Source organism: Rhipicephalus microplus, chromosome X (assembly GCF_043290135.1).
Source record: "Rhipicephalus microplus isolate Deutch F79 chromosome X, USDA_Rmic, whole genome shotgun sequence".
NCBI classification, from domain to species: Eukaryota; Metazoa; Arthropoda; class Arachnida; order Ixodida; family Ixodidae; genus Rhipicephalus; species Rhipicephalus microplus.
Genome location: NC_134710.1, coordinates 329,384,627 through 329,404,285, shown reverse-complemented (window position 1 = coordinate 329,404,285; position 19,659 = coordinate 329,384,627). Strand labels below are relative to the sequence as shown.

At 45.7% G+C, this 19,659-nt stretch overlaps 1 protein-coding gene across 1 annotated transcript in view; it reads left to right on the top strand.

Annotated features, from left to right (window-relative positions):
• The window catches only part of mRRF1 (mitochondrial ribosome recycling factor 1), a 41,131-nt gene that overhangs the window by 12,176 nt on the left and 9,296 nt on the right, over positions 1–19,659 (top strand). Inside the window, exons 5-6 of the mRNA XM_075879640.1 lie at positions 3,857–3,948; positions 15,168–15,327. Of these exons, the coding sequence (XP_075735755.1) occupies positions 3,857–3,948; positions 15,168–15,327 (252 nt within the window). The remainder of the gene's footprint in view (positions 1–3,856; positions 3,949–15,167; positions 15,328–19,659) is intronic.

The following is a 19,659-nucleotide window of genomic DNA, read 5'->3' as shown; positions in this document are numbered from 1 at the left end:
CAGCGTACCAACCAAATACATCGGCGATCTCAGAGCGCCCAGAGCTGCGCGCCTGTAGCGCCACCTTGCAGCCAGCACGGGAAGCTGCCGGGCAAACAGTGCTGCGCCTTGTCAACAAATGGTGCCAATCAGTTCAGTAGATATCTCTGATTTGTCCGACCATTCTTATATTCTCTATCTCTGACATGTCTGGATGTAGCGAAAGCCTTCTGAGCTCAGCACATAAATCTGGCGATCGTCTTCGTGTGAGCTGCTACTATCTTCAAGGCAAATCAAGAGGCTGTCTGCGAGCTGCTGTAGCGACAGCATTGAAGTTTTCTTCCCCTTCGCTAGCCATCTCGTTATTGACATGGTGCATATATGGCTTCATAGATGTGAATTTGCCCCACACATGCTCAAAAATGCCAATAACAACGCACGTGCATGAAGTATTACGTGCTCGGCGATGCCCCCTCTGAAATGCACGCTCGCACTCCTCACCTGGTTCACTTGCCGGCAGCCACATCATTGGCCAGCTTGTGTCACGTGATCCGTCTTCCCGGTCGGATTGACCCACACTCTCACTTCAAAGTCAAAGTGGTCAAGAGCGCTCCGAGTCAGAGGCTGACGCTCTGAAATAACCAATCGAAGGTAGTCCGAGCACTCGAATTCTACCAACCGAAAGTTCAGTCACTTTTCAAAGCGCTCTAGAGTGCTCGAAAACGCCCAACCGAATGCGCCATTAAAAACATAATCTCAGTGAACTAATCGACCTCTGAATGTGACCATTTGATAAATTTCAGGAAGCTGTTTGGTAAGTCATGCCATTGAAGCTCATCTGCATTTTACTCGGACATGCATATGAACGAAGAAAGTCTTAATATGAAAAAAGAAAGTTTTTAGGGGCACTGCAACACTTTTTCAGCATGGTCAGAAAACACTGCCGATTGGTAGTCGAGGCTGCTGAGAACAGTCAAGCCAAACATTGCAGAGCAGTCCGGAATTCACAATATATTATCAATGTGCTCAACGTCGTAATGCGTGCTGACGAAGGGACGCATCCTCATGACCACTTGTCGTCCCCCTCCTTGCATAGCTTTCAGCACGCTTGCTAGTACTAAAAGACAGAGAAAACGCTTAAAGCATGCGGCAAATTCTTGCAACTCTGCTCATACTTGACAGATTTTGAAAATTTATGCAGCCACCAATTCATGAGACAATAAGCCATTTTAATGAAGTCATTGGAAGCTTTGCTTTGAAAAGAGCAGCAGGGCCTCTTTACGTGCTAGCCTGGCACCGCCATGTCACCTTCTTGCTGTGGCTTTGACCAGAACAATGCAGTTGATCACTTTTTCTCTGATTATTCTCTTTTGATTTGCTGTTCATGACTGGCCCTTCTTGGGATAACAAAGACATCAATCCTCACACCACTGGTGAAGCGAGGAAATATCGCAGAATTCTATTGTAATCATTACATTATTCCAACTTTTGTTCCTAGGAATACTTGGAGCTTTGTGATCACCTGCGAATATGTTTGCTGACTAGGCATGTGCGAATAGTGGTTTGGTTGAATAATTTTGAATCACATTTTAATAGGATATACTGCAGAAAAATGAGAATATTTATCATGACCCAACTAACCTGCACAATATCATTAATGTCATTCTTTTTGGTTCAGAGGAAAATGAAAGCAACTTTTAATAGGAGCAGGATTTTTACTTTCGGTAGAATGCAAGTGATAAACATGTAAAACACATTGCGTTTTTAAGTTTACTATCCTAAGAGCATATCAGCCAGTATGACAAGCTTTTAAACTTAAAAATTAAAAATGAATAATTGATATGAGGGTAATTTAATGATTTCACCCTGAAGTGGAGCTTTGTAGCAGTGCAGATCTCTCCTGGATAAGGTATTCTTGGTATAGCACCTTTTCATTGCAGTGAAACCATATTACAGGGGGTTTCATGTGGTTCATATTTGTTTATTCATTCATATTCGATTACTTCAAAACTTTGAATAAATTCGTGTCAAAGTGAATTTGAATACTGTAATAGTCGTATGAATATTTGAGTGGACGAATATTTGAGCATGCCTATTGTTGACTTTACTATAGCATTAGTGAGAGGGTAGCTAGTATCATAACTAAGTTTTAAAATATGAGGTACAAAATGATGGGGGTACAACTCCCTATACATAGCCTTCAAACATTGCGAGAAGGCATTTGATTCGGTCGAGATATCAGCAGTCTTGCAGGCACTACAGAATCTGGGCATCGACGAAGCTTATATAAACGTACTGGAAGAAATTTACAGCTGATCCAGAGCCACCATAGTCCTCAATAAAGAAAGCGACATAATCTCTCGCCCCACCGCGGTGGTCTAGTGGCTAAGGTACTCGGCTGCTGACCCGCAGGTCGCGGGTTCGATTCCCGGCTGCGGCGGCTGCATTTCCGATGGAGGCGGAAATGTTGTAGGCCCGTGTACTCAGATTTGGGTGCACGTTAAAGAACCCCAGGTGGTCGAAATTTCCGGAGCCCTCCACTACGGCGTCTCTCATAATCAAATGGTGGTTTTGGGACGTTAAACCCCACAAATCAATCAATCAACATAATCTCAATAAAAAGGGTGTAAGACAGGAAGACACGATCTGTCCAATGCTATTCCCCACGTGTTTACAGGAGGTCTTCAAGGCTCTAGATTAACGGACAATATCTCAGTAACATGCAATTTTCTGATAACATTGCATTGATCAGTAACTCAGGGGACAAATTACATCTCATGATTACTGAATTGAACATAGAAAGTAGAAGAGTAGGTCTGAAAATAATTATGCACAAAACTAAAGTAATGTGCAATAGTCTCGGCAGAAAATGGCACTTTGCGATAGGTGTAGAGACGCTAGAAGTTGTAAAAGAATATGTCTTCTTAGGACACAAGTATCTGCGGGGTCGAACCATGAGAGTGAAAAAACTAGAATAATAAGGATTGGGTGGATCACATTTGGCAAGCATTCTGAAATCATGAATGTTAGTCTACCACTATCCCTCAAGAGAAATGTATATAACAGCTGCATCTTACCGGTACTTACCCTACGGAGCAGAAACCTGGAGTCTTATAAAAAGGTTTCAGCTTAAGTTGAGGACGACGCAGCGAGCGAGTGATGGAAAGGAAAAGGATCGGTGTAACCTTAAAAGTCGGGAAGAGAGCAGAGTGAGTCAGGAAGCAAATGGAGGTTAAGTACATCACAGTTGAAATCGAGAGGAAATAGACAACGGCCAGCCACATAGTGTATGGGCAGGGTAACCGCTGGTCACTGAGGGTAACTGACTGGACTCCAAGAGAAGGCAAGTGCACGTGGAGGAGACAGAAAATTAGGTGGCAGCAGAAAGCGCAGGACTGGGTTGATTGGTAGGCCATGGGAGAGAGGCCTTTGTCCTGCAGTAGGTGTAGTCAGGCTGATGACCTCATTTATGGTGCCTCTCCTGATCTGAGACCTCTTGCATGTCTATGGCTCTATTAATGAGTATTTTATATTTTATATGCAGGTCATCATGGCAGTTATTATTATCGAAACGCTGTCACTTTTTTTGGCAGCTTTTTGATACATAGGTATGTGTTGTCAGTACTGGTGAACTTAAATTTCTGATGAAGCAGACTTGAATGAAGAGCTTAGCTGAGTTCTTACAGGATTATTTTGCAAGACCGTTGCTTGGAATTCAATATTTCTTTATACTATTGTCCTTTTTTTTTTTGACATTCCTATTGCTGTGTGCCTAGTGCATATAAAGACCTTCATTAGCATTTTTTTTATTTCTGGCAGAGATTTAGTATATTTATCGGAAACAAATATATGATGTAACTATCATACCTTTCAACAGGCCATCAAGCCAACTATACAGGCCATTCAGGCATCTGGGTTGAACATTTCCACACAACAGGATGGAACGACAGTGTTCTGCCATCTTCCCAAGTGAGATTCTGTGTTATTAGGCAAATGAAATTCATGCATGGAATGAAACCAGTGGCATCCTACTTAAAAAAGAACTCTATAAAAAATTAGGCTTCAATTTGTAAGACTAGTAAATTTAAAGTGACACTTCTACTATACCAACAGTGCCAATGAAGACTTGGTAAGCAAAGTGTTCTCACTTTAAGCCAGAAAAGTGCAACAGTGATCGACAGCCATCTCAAAGTTCCTGTAATATTTATTTATTTATTTATTTATTTAATCATTTATTTATTTACCTTAAGGAGCTTGGAGCATTACAGAGGAGACTGGATTACATTTGTTATACAACATGGTTAAGAAAAAGCAATAAATTGTGGGGGGGAGGGGGGTTACATAGTAAAATAAAGGAAACCAACAAATAACAGCACACATTGAAAAGACAAACTGTTGATTGGAAATGCAAAGCATAAAGGGATCTTTTACAGAAAGGAAACTGTGCGAATGAAATAATGCTCAAAGCACTCGTACATGCTTATGAACAAAAGAATGCATCATTGCATCATCATGTAAAAATATTGGCATGTTTGCTAAAGGAAAACAAAAGGTCATGCAAAAAGGAAAGGTATTGTAGTGCTAAAATATAATAACCTTGTGACAACATGTCAGTTATGGCAGCCTTGAGCTTAAAATTAGCACTAACCTTGACGACATATCAGAGGAGGTGATTCCAAGAAGCTTGCCACAATGTCATAGATTTGTATTGTGTCTGCTAAAGCCTGTGTAATTTTGTGTCAGTAAAAGTGAGTTAGGTTTTTCGTATTTCATAGGAGCCAAAAATTTAACAAGGCATATTTCTGAAACTTTAATTGGGGCAACGTAGCAAAAACAAGGAAAAAATAGCTTGCCATTCATTATGTCATTCTGAGGTACTTGAACGGAAATTTTGATTGCATAAAAAATCCTTTCAAATTCATTTTTTTTACTCTTACGAAACTAATTGTTATGAAATTAAATACTATAGTTTTCAAGGAATTACTTATTGGCTTAAACTAATTCATTGTTGCTCATAATGTTTTGAACGTGAAGCTCCTGTGCAGCTCACGAGTGCTGTCCAACAAGCCAGAACATGTTTTGCAAAGTTGCAGTTGGAGTGCATAACTTTACATAAATGGCTATAGATAAGTCATAGTAACAAAATGAAATAAGTAATATTTTTTATGCCAGCATTTAATTTTGTAATCTTACTGTGTTAATACCATTGAAGGAGGCATTTGACATTGTAAAAATATACATAAAATACCATTGAAGGAGGCATTTGACATTGTAAAAATATACATAAATATGTGTACTTTGTCATTAAGACAAAAAATGTTTAAAGGGACACTAAAGAGAAACAATGACTTGGTTTAGATTGATAAACTGCTGTCTGAAAACTCGAATGCCATAAGGTTCCCTATCGTAAGTTCGTTATTCATTATTAGTAAAGAAAATCAAGGTTGAAGCTACATTTTTAAATTTTTTGCTTAAATGTCTGCACGTGACATCGAAATTTTCAATATGTTTGCGATATTGGCTTGATTAAATTTCTTGAAACTTTGTATACTAGGTCTACAGCGCATGCAGATGACAGCGTATTGCATTTTTATCGACTAGAAGCTACCCCGCCGCGGTGTTCTAGTGGCTAAGGTGCTTGGCTGCTGACCCGCAGGTCGCAGGTTCGAATCCCGGCTGCGGCGGCTGCATTTCCGATGGAGGCGGAAATGTTGTAGGCCCGTGTGCTCAGATTTGGGTGCACGTTAAAGAAACCCAGGTGGTCTAATTTCCAGAGCCCTCTACTACGGCATCTCTCATAATCATATGGTGGTTTTGGAACGTTAAACCCCACAAATAAATGAAATCAATCGATTTGAAGCTACGTAGTATCTAGTAGATGCCTTCAAAATCTATGATGTCACGGTGTTTGGTGCGGGAATCTCAAGGTGGCATCTCTCCACCTGGGCTTTCTTTTTGGTTATTTTCTCGCTTATAAAGCCTTGTCTTGCGGTAAGAGTGATGTTTTCGAAATTGTGAAATTGTACTTTACCAATATGTGAAAAATTGCTTTCCTTTTTAGTGTCCCTTTAAACGAAAAAAACAAGCATTTCACATTTATTTTCGAGCGTGATAGCACTGATAAAGTGTTCGTTCGAAATGTCTCTCACTCTTCTCTGTTAGCTTTACAATCGCCTGGAATTGCTTGTGGTTTTTTTAATGGTAGTGCTGCACTTCCTAACAATAGTAACTATAAATTATCCTGCTATTGTTTAGCTAGCATTCATGGTGTTCTGAACACGTACAATTCAAAATATTTTCTACATATATACAGTCCAAAATATTTTATCATATTTCTTTGGACGACAATGCAACAGTGCCATAGCTGAAGCATATTGTGTTTAATGGTTTAAAATTGCTTACGGTATATACTGGCGTAATGAATGCACTTGTGTTTTAAATGCACCCTTAACTTCAGTCGTCAAAATTTAGATTTTTTTTTCTCCCGCATCATAAACACACCCCCTAGATTCATCTCCTGTGGTATTGCGAACGGACACGTGGCTAACCTGGCGTCTCCTTGCCCATTAGATCTTTACCGTTTTTTATTTTATTATACCATGCCCCTCGGTTCACTCCCCCTCCCCCTTTGCCCGCTGCCACGCGTCGTTTTGTTTTTCTGTCTATTCGTGCATGGCATGTCCCCGGTCTTTTAGAAATATCCGTGCACCATAGCAGGGTTCACGAATGGTGCAAGTGTAGAGACATTGCAGCTGACGAGCACACAGCGAGCAAAGGTCACAAAACTGCCCGTGTCAACTCCTGCAAATACAAGCTTTAAAGGGGCCCTGCAATACTTTTTGAGCATGGTCAGAAAATGCTGCCGATCGGTAGTAGAGGTCCCGACAACATGCAAGCCAAATATTATAGCACAGCGCGCGGCCAGAAATTCACAATCAATTATCAAAGTCAGCTAACAATTGTTTTCTCTTCTCTCGACAAATCATGTTATATGCCCAAAAATCGCACGTCAACGACCCATCTATTAGCCATTGGCTGATTTGAACATGGAATGCTCGCTTGTTACAGAGACTGCCACGGGAGGCCGCTACTTGTCCACGCGTGCGCGCGCAATCACACTGAAAAAGCTGCGCATAAAAAAAAAGTGCTGAAGGTCGCGAAGCGCGCGTGACGTTTTTGTGTGGCCTTGCCATCCCTCCCTGCTTAGCTTCCAGCGCTTTCCTCAGGACGAGAGAAGAGAGAATGCAATTGCAGCATGCGACAAACCTTTGTAACTCCACTTGCACTGGACAGATTCTTAAAATTGTTGCGGTGTTGAATTCGTGGGGCAATAAGCTCTTCCAGTAAGTTCATTCCATGGTTGCTTGAAAAAGTGTTTCAGGGCCCCTTTAAGGCCCAACCACATGCATGCAATTTGCGAGTGACGGCAACAGGATTTGCTGTCGCTATGGCTGTCGCAAAGGGCCATCTGTTGCAGGTATGTTGCAGGTTAAAAAAATCGCTTGTCACCCAGAAAATTGTTAAATTTCCATAACATTGATAGAAGTCCTGATCCTCGCTTCGGTGGCTATTTGCTCTTCATGCTTGTTATCCGTGCATACATCAAGAAGTGAAAAATATAGGCCATCTTTTCTACAGTCACTTCTCATGCGGAGAGCGAGGCAGCAGCCATGTTTTATTGTTAAATTTATTATCGACGGTTTGTTTGGATCTTTTAGTGGTAGCTTGCTGCAATCTCATTAAAGTCGTGTGAAGTTGCCATGGAGTTTGCCAAGTGCATCTTAGCACATGCTTCTCTGTGCCCCTTGAGATTGCAGCAGATACCGCTGTTGTGGTATTCTAGGCACTATAATCGTGGTCAAACAACAGATGGTGAGAAAATACAGCTGCGAAACTATTTTATGAAGTGCGCGGGTGGTGCGGGACAGCTTGCTGAAGATAGCGCCATCAATCACTGAAGATGAATGAAATGCTACAAAAAAGCTGTTTCCAAACACTGTGTGCGTTTCCAAACACTTGCCAAATTTTAAGCTACCTAGCTTTTATTTTTTTTTTTTGCTTAAATGCATTTTTTGCTCATCCCGAAAAAGTTTTCGTTAAATTTGCCTTGCATAACAACACACCCCCAACTTTGCTTTGATTTTTCGGGAAAAAATGTGTGTTCATTACACAAGTATGTATGGAAGTACTTATCCTTTTAATAATAAACTTGTATAGTTGACAGCATCATGAAGTTAAGCATAATGGTGTCAATTTACATTGTGCCCTTTTTATTTCGTAATCACTGACAAGTCATTTTGTGGCTTGTTTTGTCAACCTGTTGGGGTAACACCTTGACTTCTGCTGCTGAGCAGAAGTTTAATGGTTCAATTTGAGACTGACATGGTTGTATTTGATAGGGTGAAATACAAAATCTCTTGTCTACAATTCTGAGCAATTAATAGTGCATACATTGCGTATGGCTACCAGTGCTTGTTATGTCACTAGTGGGCGTTTATGAAATGGAGTTGATGAATTTTGGTATATGGCGAGGGAGAGAACATTCGTGACACATGTTGACTGCATCCCGCCGACAACTGCTTAGTTGTGTATTGTCATGGTGCCAGTGGGAGTGCTTCAAACCTTGAATTATGTTTACTCTGCACCCACTTGCCGCATGACTTGTAGTCGCTGTGCAAAATATTCATTTAAAGTTGTAGTGTTGTACGTTTACACCAGATGGCCTTCTGAGTCATTGGACTCACAATAGATGGCGCCACTGCGCTCGTGTGTATATAAACGATACTCGCTGATTAAACTGGGTTATTGTCATGGATCGTACTGTGGTGTAGCGTGGTTACTTTCACGTGTCGCCATGCCGGCTACACGACATTCTGGCGACGAGGATGGCTTCCACGGGCATTTTGCCACCTCCTCCTTTTCTGGCCACCCCCGGCACGCCCGATGTGCCATGGGCCCGATGGTTACGACTGTTCGAAAGGTTTCTGCTGGCGTCCGGAGCGAACGAGCTATCCGCACCCCGTCGCCGAGCCCTCCTGCTGCACTGTCTTGGGACGGAAGGACAGAATTTTCGACGCGCTTCCACCTAGTACAACGCAAACCAGGGCAGAGACAACGAGTGCTGCACCCAGTGTCACGGCCACGCCAGATGCCGCCGCTGGAATCATCAGAACCACTGCACCTACTGGAACGCAAGACATGACCACGGAAGCCGTACGCCCACCCGACGAGTACGACGTAGCCGTTGAGATGCTTTCGAAGCATTTCGCCACCCCTTGCAACGTCCGCCTTCAACGCCATCGATTCCGGGAGCGTCGTCAACTGCAGGGTGAGCCCATCACTGATTTCGCCGTAGCCCTTCGGGAGTTAGCAGCTCTTTGCAATTTCGCCACTCAAGCAGACGAAAACCTGTGTGAACAGTTCGTAGCAGGCATCACGTATCCGCGGCTACGAGAGTGATTGCTGCTGGAGGGCGATAACCTTACGTTCGATCATGCTGTCGAGGTAGCACGGCTTCGTGAGCAAACCCAGCGTGAATCCGAAGCCTTCGCCAATCCTGTGCAGCGCATTCAGCAGCAGTTGCGAGAGAGCTCAGCCAGGCACTATCGACGAGATAACGGCGATAATGGCACACGCCTCCCGGGCCGTCGCCACTTCAGCTGCTCACGCGCGTACAGCGCACCTCCACCTGATATGAATGCCGCCGCCGCTGCTCTCCCCGGGCTTAGAAATGTAAATGCCTGCGGAAACTGCGGGGCAGCACGGTGTTCGCCTACGGAATGTCCCGCGCGCGGTCGCACATGTTTTGCCTGCGGACGCCGCGGCCATTTTAAAAGAGCATGTCGCAGCTACCGTCGCGGCCGAGAAGGGTATTCTGCAGAGGTCCAGGAAATTGTTCCGGAAGAGGATGCTACCAGTGTCATTAGCATCTTGGCGGTCCGTACTGATAAGAGCACAGGCGTTTACGTGGATGTTAATGTCGCGTCAGTTACCGCGACGACACGGGTGCATACCATGAACTTTTTGGTGGACACAGGCTCGGCCGTGTCTATTATGGGTGAGCACCAATTCCAAGGCTTGTTCGCAAACGCAGTACAACTGACAAGTTCCCATCTTACATTGCTGGATTTTTCGCGCAGGAAGATTCCCGTTCTCGGGTCATTTCATGCCATAGTCACATACAAGGGGAAAGAAGCCATTGTAACTTTTCATGTTACGCCATGTGGTACATCTCTCCTTGGCCTGGATGCTGTTCAAGCCCTTGGCCTTCGCATCATGGGAGAGGAATTCCGCTGCCTGCAAATGTCCACGCAGGAATGCCGAGAGCTTCCAGCAATGAGTTCAGGCCTTCCCCAAAGCCCCAGGCATGAAAAACCCCTTGGCCCTTCCAAGTTTGGAATGCCGCCAACACTGTGGACCAAGTTTGGCCACTTGTTTTTGCCTGGCCTGGGACTTGCAAGAGGGGTGCAACACAAAGTTAAGGTGAAAACTTCCATCGCGCCAGTCGCACAGAAGCTGAGACCCCTACCATTTTCAGTCCGCCAGCCGGTCTTTGACGAGATTGAGAAGCTACTTGCTGCTGATGTCATTGAGAGAGTCAATGCTTCCGAGTGGGTATCTCCTATTATAGCAGCCCGCAAAGCAGATGGTAGCATTCGACTGTGTGTCGATCTCCGGGAACCCAACAAAGCTATAGTACCAGACAACTTCCCTTTGCCTCATATGGAGGAGCTGCTTCATGCCCTCAATGGAGCCCGCTGCTTTTCCAAGGTGGACCTGGCATCAGTCTACTACCAGGTTGTGCTGCACCCAGACAGCAGGGACCGAACTTCATTTATAACTCACGATGGCCTCTTCAGATTCAAGAGGGTCTGCTTCGGGTTGGCATCGGCACCAGCTGCGTTTCAGCAGATCATGACGAAAATTCTTGGAGGTTGCAAAGGGGTCTTATGCTACTTGGATGACATAATCATTTTTGGCTAGACGGAGAGCGAACACAGGCAAAACCTGGAGCAAGTGCTGGAACGAATAGCAGAAGCTGGGCTCAAGCTCAACGAAAAATGTGTCTTCAACACGTCGGAGCTGTCGTTCTTAGGACATCGCGTCAGCGCAGAGGGTATAGCACCGCTCCAGACCAAGATTGATGCAATCATCAATGCTCCTGCGCCTAGAGATGCAGCCACGCTACGCTCCTTTTTGGGGCTAGTTGAATACTATTCCAAATTCGTGCCGCGACTGGCAGAGCAAGTAGAGCCTATGCGTCGTCTACTTCGCAAAGACGTGCACTTCGACTGAGATGACGCTGCAAAAGAGAGCTTCGCGGGAGTAAAAAGACTTCTAGCATCCCACAAGGTCCTCCGAATGTTTGACCCGACGCTTCAAAATACAGTACCGCAGCGGAGCCCACAACCAGGTAGCAGATGCCTTGTCCAGACTGCCCGTGCCAGACACAGAAGGGGGCTTTCATGTTGATGAAGAGGTTGTGTCCTTGGTTACATCGTCTGTACATTGGGAGAATCTTCAGGTTGCTACCGCGGAGGATGACATACTACGGCAGGTAATGCAATTTATCCAGTCAACATGGCCAACAAGGAAAAGACTTGCCGCAGAACTGACTGCGTACTACGAAATACGAGACGAGCTCTCGGTAGTAGATGGGTTGCTTCTGCGCACAGAACGCGTTGTAGTGCCTGCCAAGCTAAGGAATACATTCATCCAGTTAGCTCATGAGTCACACCCGGGAATTGTGAAGACTAAGCAGCGCATCAGGGAGAAGTACTGGTGGCCTTGTCTTGACAAGCATGTGGAGGCCGCCGTCCGGAGTTGCAGCGCCTGCCAAGCCTCGGACAATAGTGTCAAGAACTGGCAAGCCCCACTACAGCCTGTCCCGCTTCCTGACAGGCCTTGGGACAAAATATCAATAGACATCATGGGCCCCTTTGAACGTGCACCAGCCGACTGTCGATTTGTCATCGTGGTAGTGGACTACTTCTCCAGATGGCCAGAGATTGCGTTCTGCTGTGACATCACTTCTCGCACGGTGATCAACTTTCTGCTTGCTGTCTTTGCGCAAGAAGGTTACCCGACTGAACAAGTCTCAGACCACGGCCGACAGTTTACGTCGAGTGAATTCGAGTGCTTCCTTGCAGACAGGGGCATCAAGCATTTCTTCTCGGCAGTTTACCACCCTCAAGCCAATGGCTTAGTGGAAAGATTCAACAGGGTCTTGAAATTGTATATACAACTAGCTCTCCTAGAGCAGCGACCAATCAAGACCACAGTTTAGAGTACCTGGGTATTTACCGAGCCACACCCCACAGCGCCACTGGCATCTCTCCAGCAGTCTTGCTTCATGGCCGCCACATGAGGACATCATTAGATGTTGTTGGCCAGCCATCAGCGGATTTCGGCACCCATCCCGCCCGTGAACTGCGTAGACTTCGGCGTCGTGTCTGCGAATACCAACAAAGAAATAAGGCGTATGCAGACAAGCGAAGAGCAGCCCGGGAGCCCAAATTTAAAGTGGGGGCCTACGTGCGGGTGAAACGCCTGGTACCTGGAATAAAAGGCACCCCTAGTTTTGGGGCTCCACTCAAAATACTGAGGCAGGTAGGACGATGGTCATTCCACTTGGAGGACGGCCGTACCTGGAATACCTCCCAACTGTCGGCTGTACCCCATGAAGCTGTTCACGAAGAGACGGGGGCAAGACAAGAACCGCTGTGGGCGGACATGGAGACAGACGGGTCGGCAGGAAACGCCACAGCACGAAAACCGTCCTCAAAGGCAAAGAGCCACACGACCCAAAATATCCCAATACAGGAAGCTGCACAGTCTCCGGGGGGGTCAGCACTGCCTCCTCATACGCCAAGCCCACCACGGCCTCCACCAACGGGGAACACGACCGCAGGACTGGGTGCTGATCGTGCCGACGAACCAGAGGTCGTCCATCAGCCAGAAGAGCAGCCGGTGCCCCTCCATCGCTCTACACGGGAGCGAAGACCACCAGAGAGGCTCGGGGACTATGTGCAGTGACTTGTTTACAGTGGAGACTTACTATAGTTTTCTGTCACGGGTAGTGACTGTTTCTTTTCTATGCACATAATCTGTGTTCTATTATCAAAGGAGGGGGTAGATGTAGTGTTGTGCGTTTACACCAGATGGCCTTCTGAGTCATTGGACTCACAATAGATGGCGCCACTGCGCTCGTGTGTATATAAACGATACTCGCTGATTAAACTGGGTTATTGTCATGGATCGTACAGTGGTGTAGCGTGGTTACTTTCACGTGTCGTCGTGCCGGCTACACAAGTGCTAGCAGGTTGCAGGCACACTTTGAAGGATTTAGTGCATATTTTTGAAAGTGTTGTAGCCTGGTGTATGTAGGACAGATCTAAGGTGTTTGTTATGCACTATGTGCAAAGAGGGAAGAAGGGGGACAGAGAGGAGAAAGCCAGTAGTGTTATAGAGTTTCTGACAAAGATAAAAATAAAAAAAGGACGCCATAGTATAAGCAAGATACATTAGTGGCTACAAGTATTTTGCCCTTGTCCCTCTTGTAATAATCATGCTTCTTAATTTATGGTAGCCAAATACTTTGTTTTATAAAGTACATTTTGTAAACTGTAAGAAATGCACGTTTGAATCCGTGCCCAACCATCTCTCATCATGAAAGTGGCCGCGTCACGCTGCGGGCGTACGAGTGCAAAAAAAAAAAAAAAAAACACGGCTCGCAGAACCCCACCCATGCCATCTTGAATGAGTGATCATCAACTGGACTCAGTCACTGTGTGTAACACCCTTGTCGTCAGCACATACCGTAACTCTCACGAAAGTAATTTGCATGAGAGCTCAGTGGTGGCGCAGTTGGCACGGGTTGCATTAAAGCCGCTTTATTAAGGGCAGTTTGTGACACTCCCATACCTGGGCTGCCACATTTTCATCAGTGGTAAAAACCTCTTTTTTTCTATTCTTTCTTTTGCTACGGCCAGCATGTCCTGCACACTGATTTACTGCGGTGTGTGAGATTGCCCCATCAGCTGATGTTCACGTCATGGACACTGAAACTTATATTGGCCTTTTTTTTTTTTGGGGCACCACTTCCTTTGTTAATTTCACTTATGGTCATTTCAAAATAAGCTTCAATTGCCAGAAGAGTTCCTTGCTGTTGTGCGCTTCAATACAGAAACAGGTTGGAAAAGGGAATGGCATAATTTGGATCTTCGCAAGGAAAATGCAATGTCCTGTAATAAAAACTCTGTCTGCATGTCTTAGCTTATTGAGAAGCTTGTTATCCTACAAGAGGATCGTGGCAGACTGCTACGTTTTTTCGTGAAGCTTACATGCGACTAAAACCTGATGTGAGAGAAACTAAAACCTGATGTGAGAGAAACTAAAACTGGTGCATTTAAAATTTTCTTGAAAGCAGGACGTGCAATAATGACAGCCATTTGTGACACTGCACAACATCAGTAGGAGAGACTGTGCTGATTTGAAACATCGTTACTTATTAGGAAGGTCTACTTTCTTAGTATTATTTTGGGCAAAAGTGACATGGTTTTTTTGTAAATATAGTACCCCATACTGTCAATGAGAATTTATCGCAGGACACCAGGAACAGCTGTGCTTCAGACATGTTTTTTTGTTAAAGCCCAGTGACACAATGCTGTTAATTTTTTCATCTTATTGTTGTCTTCCTTAACATTTGTTTGCAGCTCTTCCCTCAACAATATTAATCTGATTGATGACCACCTTTGCCTAGGTTTCCTTATTTTTGCTTTGTTTATTTTTTATGCACACTTTCTTGGAATATTTATTACTACTTAATTTGCATGAAAAAATGAAAGTATGTTCAAAAATTAAGTCTAAACTGAAGACTCCCAGCAGATGTAGACTCGATAAGCATGTTGTGGGCAGCTATAGCCAGTGAGAGCAAAATTTAAGTAGGAAAGCACTTGTGGAGGAGAGTGTTGTTACTTTTAAAGTTTAAGGAACTTCAGTGCAGCCACACAGTCCGAGTGTTGCATTGCAATTGCTGACATGCTTTCAATGATTGTTGAGGACTTCATGTGATCGACTAACCTAGAACCTTTTAATGTGCTGTGTCTGATAGTCTTTATGCAATATTCAGGCATTAAATGTAGTCAGTGAATCAACTAATCATTCAAATTACCTGTCATGCCTTACAGGATCACAAAAGAGCACAGAGAATCACTTGCTAAAAATGCAAAGACATTATTTAACAAGGCAAAAGAGGATCTGCTCAGTATCGAGCGAAAGTACATCAAGGAGATCCAGAAAAATAAGCAGAATACCTCTGAAGATCTTTCATATAATGCCACATTACAGGTAAGTGGTGAAACTTTGAATGTAGTGTCTAGATAGGTAGTCCAAAATTACTTGAGGTTTTTCAGCAGGTGTGACCTACATTTGGAATCAATTGTATATATGCTGTTGACTGCAGGTGCTTATGAAGGTTGGTAAATATGAAGAGAAAAAAAAGTTCCTTGCACCCGATATCCACTTTACAAAAGTGCAGTGTGCGGATTGATGTTTGAATACTATACTGCACATTTAAGTTCCAAGGTCTGTGAAAATCCTCAAGGAGAGTCAGTTTTATTGAATCCTCTCCTGAAAAGTTCTTTGGTCTGGTGGGCATGGCCTATTGCTGCAGCATCAGATGTTGTTTTTTTGTTAGTCCAACCAACCTGTAAGATCCACACAAAATGGGGGGGGGGGGGGGGGGGGGTATGTTCTGAGTTTCCTTCAATATCTAGCTTACATTGAAGGTAGGCTGTAGTGCTGTTTGAAAGCATCTTGTTGTGATGGCATGTTTCTGCAGTGTCCAGACAAATTTGAACATTTGCAAATGTATTTGTCAAATTACTCAATCTTTTTGTCCTGGGACATGCAGTAATAAGGATGGCTGTGAAAGAGTACAGTGTAATAATACAGGAAAAAGAAGACTCCACAAAAAGGACAATCATTTGCAAATGGCAGTTATTAAAAAAAATATTGCAAGTGCAAATGTGCACATTCTACCACACTCATAGCATACAAAAAATATTTCATGATAGATAATAGAATATGTTTTGGCAAATGCAATTACTTTTTTTTTTTCGATTATTTAGTTGCAAATTGCTGATGCACGCTCCATCTACTATCCAGGAACAGTAATTTTTTACTCATCAGATGGACTACAGTGCGGTCATGCAGCCTGCATATGCATTAACCAGTGTTCAGCATTTTTCTTTCCAGACAGCACATTGGTGTGCTTGAAAAGTGCTCAGCAGCCATATCGTCTGCAGTGTGCAGGCAATAAGTAGCACAAAGTTACTTGAGGAATTTAAGATTGATGCTTTCTTGATCTGTCATTCAGGCCTGTCTACCCAGCATTTCTTTTTCTACAGCCAAGTGCAATCTTCCACACCACTTTGGTAGTGCACGGGACCAAACTTGTATGTATGACAGAAAAATAATTACAGATTACAGTCGTTTTCTTTAAAAACAGCCAATATAGAGGAGGGTCTCCTTCCAGTGCAGGAGCTACTCAGTTTTCGAAACCCAGCACCTTAGGGGACCCAATTTTCTTTGTTGTTTGTTTTAATAATGGGTTGAGTAGTACCCCAACCCAGCACTCAGTGGTGTATGGGTGCTCGTCACAAACTGCTCCTCAGAGTGCTGCGGTTGTGGAAGGCAGGGAATTGCTGCTGCTTCTTACCTACCGGCAAATGAAGTGCAAGCATGCTTCCAGCCAGAAGGTCAGCAGAATGAAGTTTCAGGTCATCTGCGAGGACTCTCATCATGTACGATATTGGTGGCATAGGACCGCCAGACCTAACTATGAGGCCTCACTAATCCTACACCCAGGTACCTCAGTATGCGTGCCCACTGTTACGTCGCGAGTGAACGGCTCAGTAACCAAGCAAGAACAAGGAAGGTTTATTTTGCGTGTCTCGCTTTTATGTGCTTGGCGATGGCGATGACGTCATAACATGATTGGCGACACGCTTGCATGACGTAGCACATCTCCCCCTTTTACCGGTTGAACCTTTGAGGTGGTCGCCGTAGCCTGTTGGACCGGCGAAGCGGCGGCGGTGCCTCAGGTTGGCTAGAGGGCGGCGACCCCGCCGGCGTGGGGTCAGCCATACCGGCTGGCATCGGCGAGGTTTCGTTAGCGGTGGTGGTGGATGTTGTAGCGCCCCCTGGCTGCGTCGTGTTCGAGGTCTTCGGAGTGCGCAGCCGCAGTTGGTTCGCATGACGACGTTGCTCGCCGTCCGGCGTAGACACAGTCGCCATCCGAGCCCCTTGGGTACTGGTGACCACTCCCGGCAACCATTTTGGCCGGCTGTGCAAACTTCTCAGCCACACCAGCTGTCCTGCACAGAACGGCATGGTGGTGGAGCGCTCTTCAAGATGCGGTTCTCCGCCTGCACTCGGGAGGCAACAGTCTAGCCTGGTCCGTAGCTGGTAACCCAGCAGTAGTTCGGACGGAGACTTCCCAGCCTTTACCGATTTCCGTCGGTATCGGCATAAAAACTGACTGAGACGTTTAATGAATGTGCCACCCCCTTGGCTTTTTCGAAGGCCTTCCTTGATCGTGTGAACCGCGCGTTCTGCCAGGCCATTTGACTGCGGGTGGTAAGGCGCTGTCGTCACGTGGTTGATCCCGTTCATTCTTACGAACTTCTGAAGCTCGGCTGAGACGAACTGTGGCCCATTATCTGAAACAAGTGTATGTGGCAGTCCGAACCTGGCAAATATGGGCCTCAACGCTTCCACGGTGGCTTCTGATGTCGTACTCCGCCTCGATATGGCCTCCAGCCACATTGTTTCAGCATCTACGACCACCAGTAGCATGTGTCCTTCGACGGAGCCTGCGTAGTCGATGTGCACTCGAGACCATTTCCAGCCCATTTCTGGCCATGGCGCCGGAACCTGCGCAAGAGGCATTGCACTGGTTTGAGCACACCTCTCACATTTGCGTACCATCCTTTCGATGTCGGCATCCAGCCCTGGATACCAAAAAATGGTTCGAGCAAGGTTTTTCATTGCCGCCATCCCTGGATGTGTTTCATGTAGGAGCCTCAAAAGACTCCCAGCAGCCGCTGATGGCACTACTATTCTATGTCCCCAATAAATGAGGTCCTGATTCACCGTCAGCTCATCCTTTTTCTGGAAGAACGGCCGAAATCGCTCCTCGGACTCTGTCAGGTACTGCGGCCAGCCCTGCAGGATCCACTTTCGCACCTGCTGTAACATAGCATCACGGATGGTTAGAACCGCCAACTCTTTGGCACTGATGGGTGCCGCGTTCACAGCTTCAGCGTATAATACATAGGTACCCGGGAGCGTCGTCTTTTACGTTATCGGGCTGCACCCGAGGAATAGGGAGTCGGCTGAAGGCATCTGCGTTTACGTTTTCAGATCCTTAACAATAGGTTAGGCTGTACCGATATCCACCCAACAGCAGGGCCCAACGCTGAATGTGGGCAGCGGCCATCGGCGGAATTCCCTTGTCTGGACTGAATAGTCCGGTTAACGGTTTGTGGTCGGTTACTAGTTCGAAGTGGGTCCCATACAGATAGTCTCTGAACCTGGTCACGCCAAATACGAGGGCGAGGGCCTCCTTTTGCAACAGGGAATAATTTTTCTCGGTTTTTGTTAATGTTCGTGACCTGAAACTGATAGGGTAGTCAATTCCTCCGACTCGATGCGACAACACTGCTCCCAGGCCTACTGCTGACGCGTCGCACTCTAGGCGAATGGGCTTGCTTGGGTCAAAATGCACCAAGAGTTTTGCATTCTTCACTGCTTGTTTGGCTGCCTCGAAAGCATTCTGCTGTTGTCTGCCCCAGACCCATTTTACGCCCTTTGCTAACAATGCGTATAAGGGCGCTAGTAAGGTCGACACATTGGACAAAAACTTGCCGTAGTAATTTAACAGACCTAAAAAAGCTTTCAGTTCTCTTACCGAAGTGGGCTGGGGGGCGTCGAGCAGTGCCGTGATGTTGTCGCTTTTGGGGCGTAGGCCGTGTCTGTCGATGCAGTGTCCGAGAAAGGTGACTTGCTCTTGCCTGAACTTGCATTTCTCCCGTCGTAGGCGCAGGCCGTGTTCCCTCAGGCGCTGTAGCACTTGCTCCAGGATCCTGCAGTCGTTTGCCTTTTCCGATACAATTATGTCGTCCAGATATACCTGCACTCCGGGGATCCCGCTGAGCACGGCCTTCATGCGCCGCTGGAAGATGCTGGCGCTGACGACACTCCGAACGGCAGCCTGTTGAAACAGTAGAGACCCTTGTGCGTGTTAAAAACGACTAGCCTCTTCGAGTCCTCGTCAAGGGGCAGCTGATTATAGGCGTTCCTCAAGTTCATTGTGCTGAAAACTTCTCCGCCGTTGAGGTTCGCAAAGATATCGTCAACCCGCGGCATCGGATATTGCTCCATTATGGTAGCTGCGTTCACCGTAAGCCGGAAGTCGCCCCATAATCGCACCTGTCCATCTTTCTTGACTACGGGCACCACGGGTGTGGCCCATTCGCTTGATGTTACCGGTGATAACACCCCTTCGTTTACCAGCCGATCTAACTCTGCTGATACCCTTTGTTTGAGCGCATACGGCACCGTCCGCGCCTTACAAAACCGGGGTCTTGCGCCTTCTTTGACGGTCAGGTGTACCAG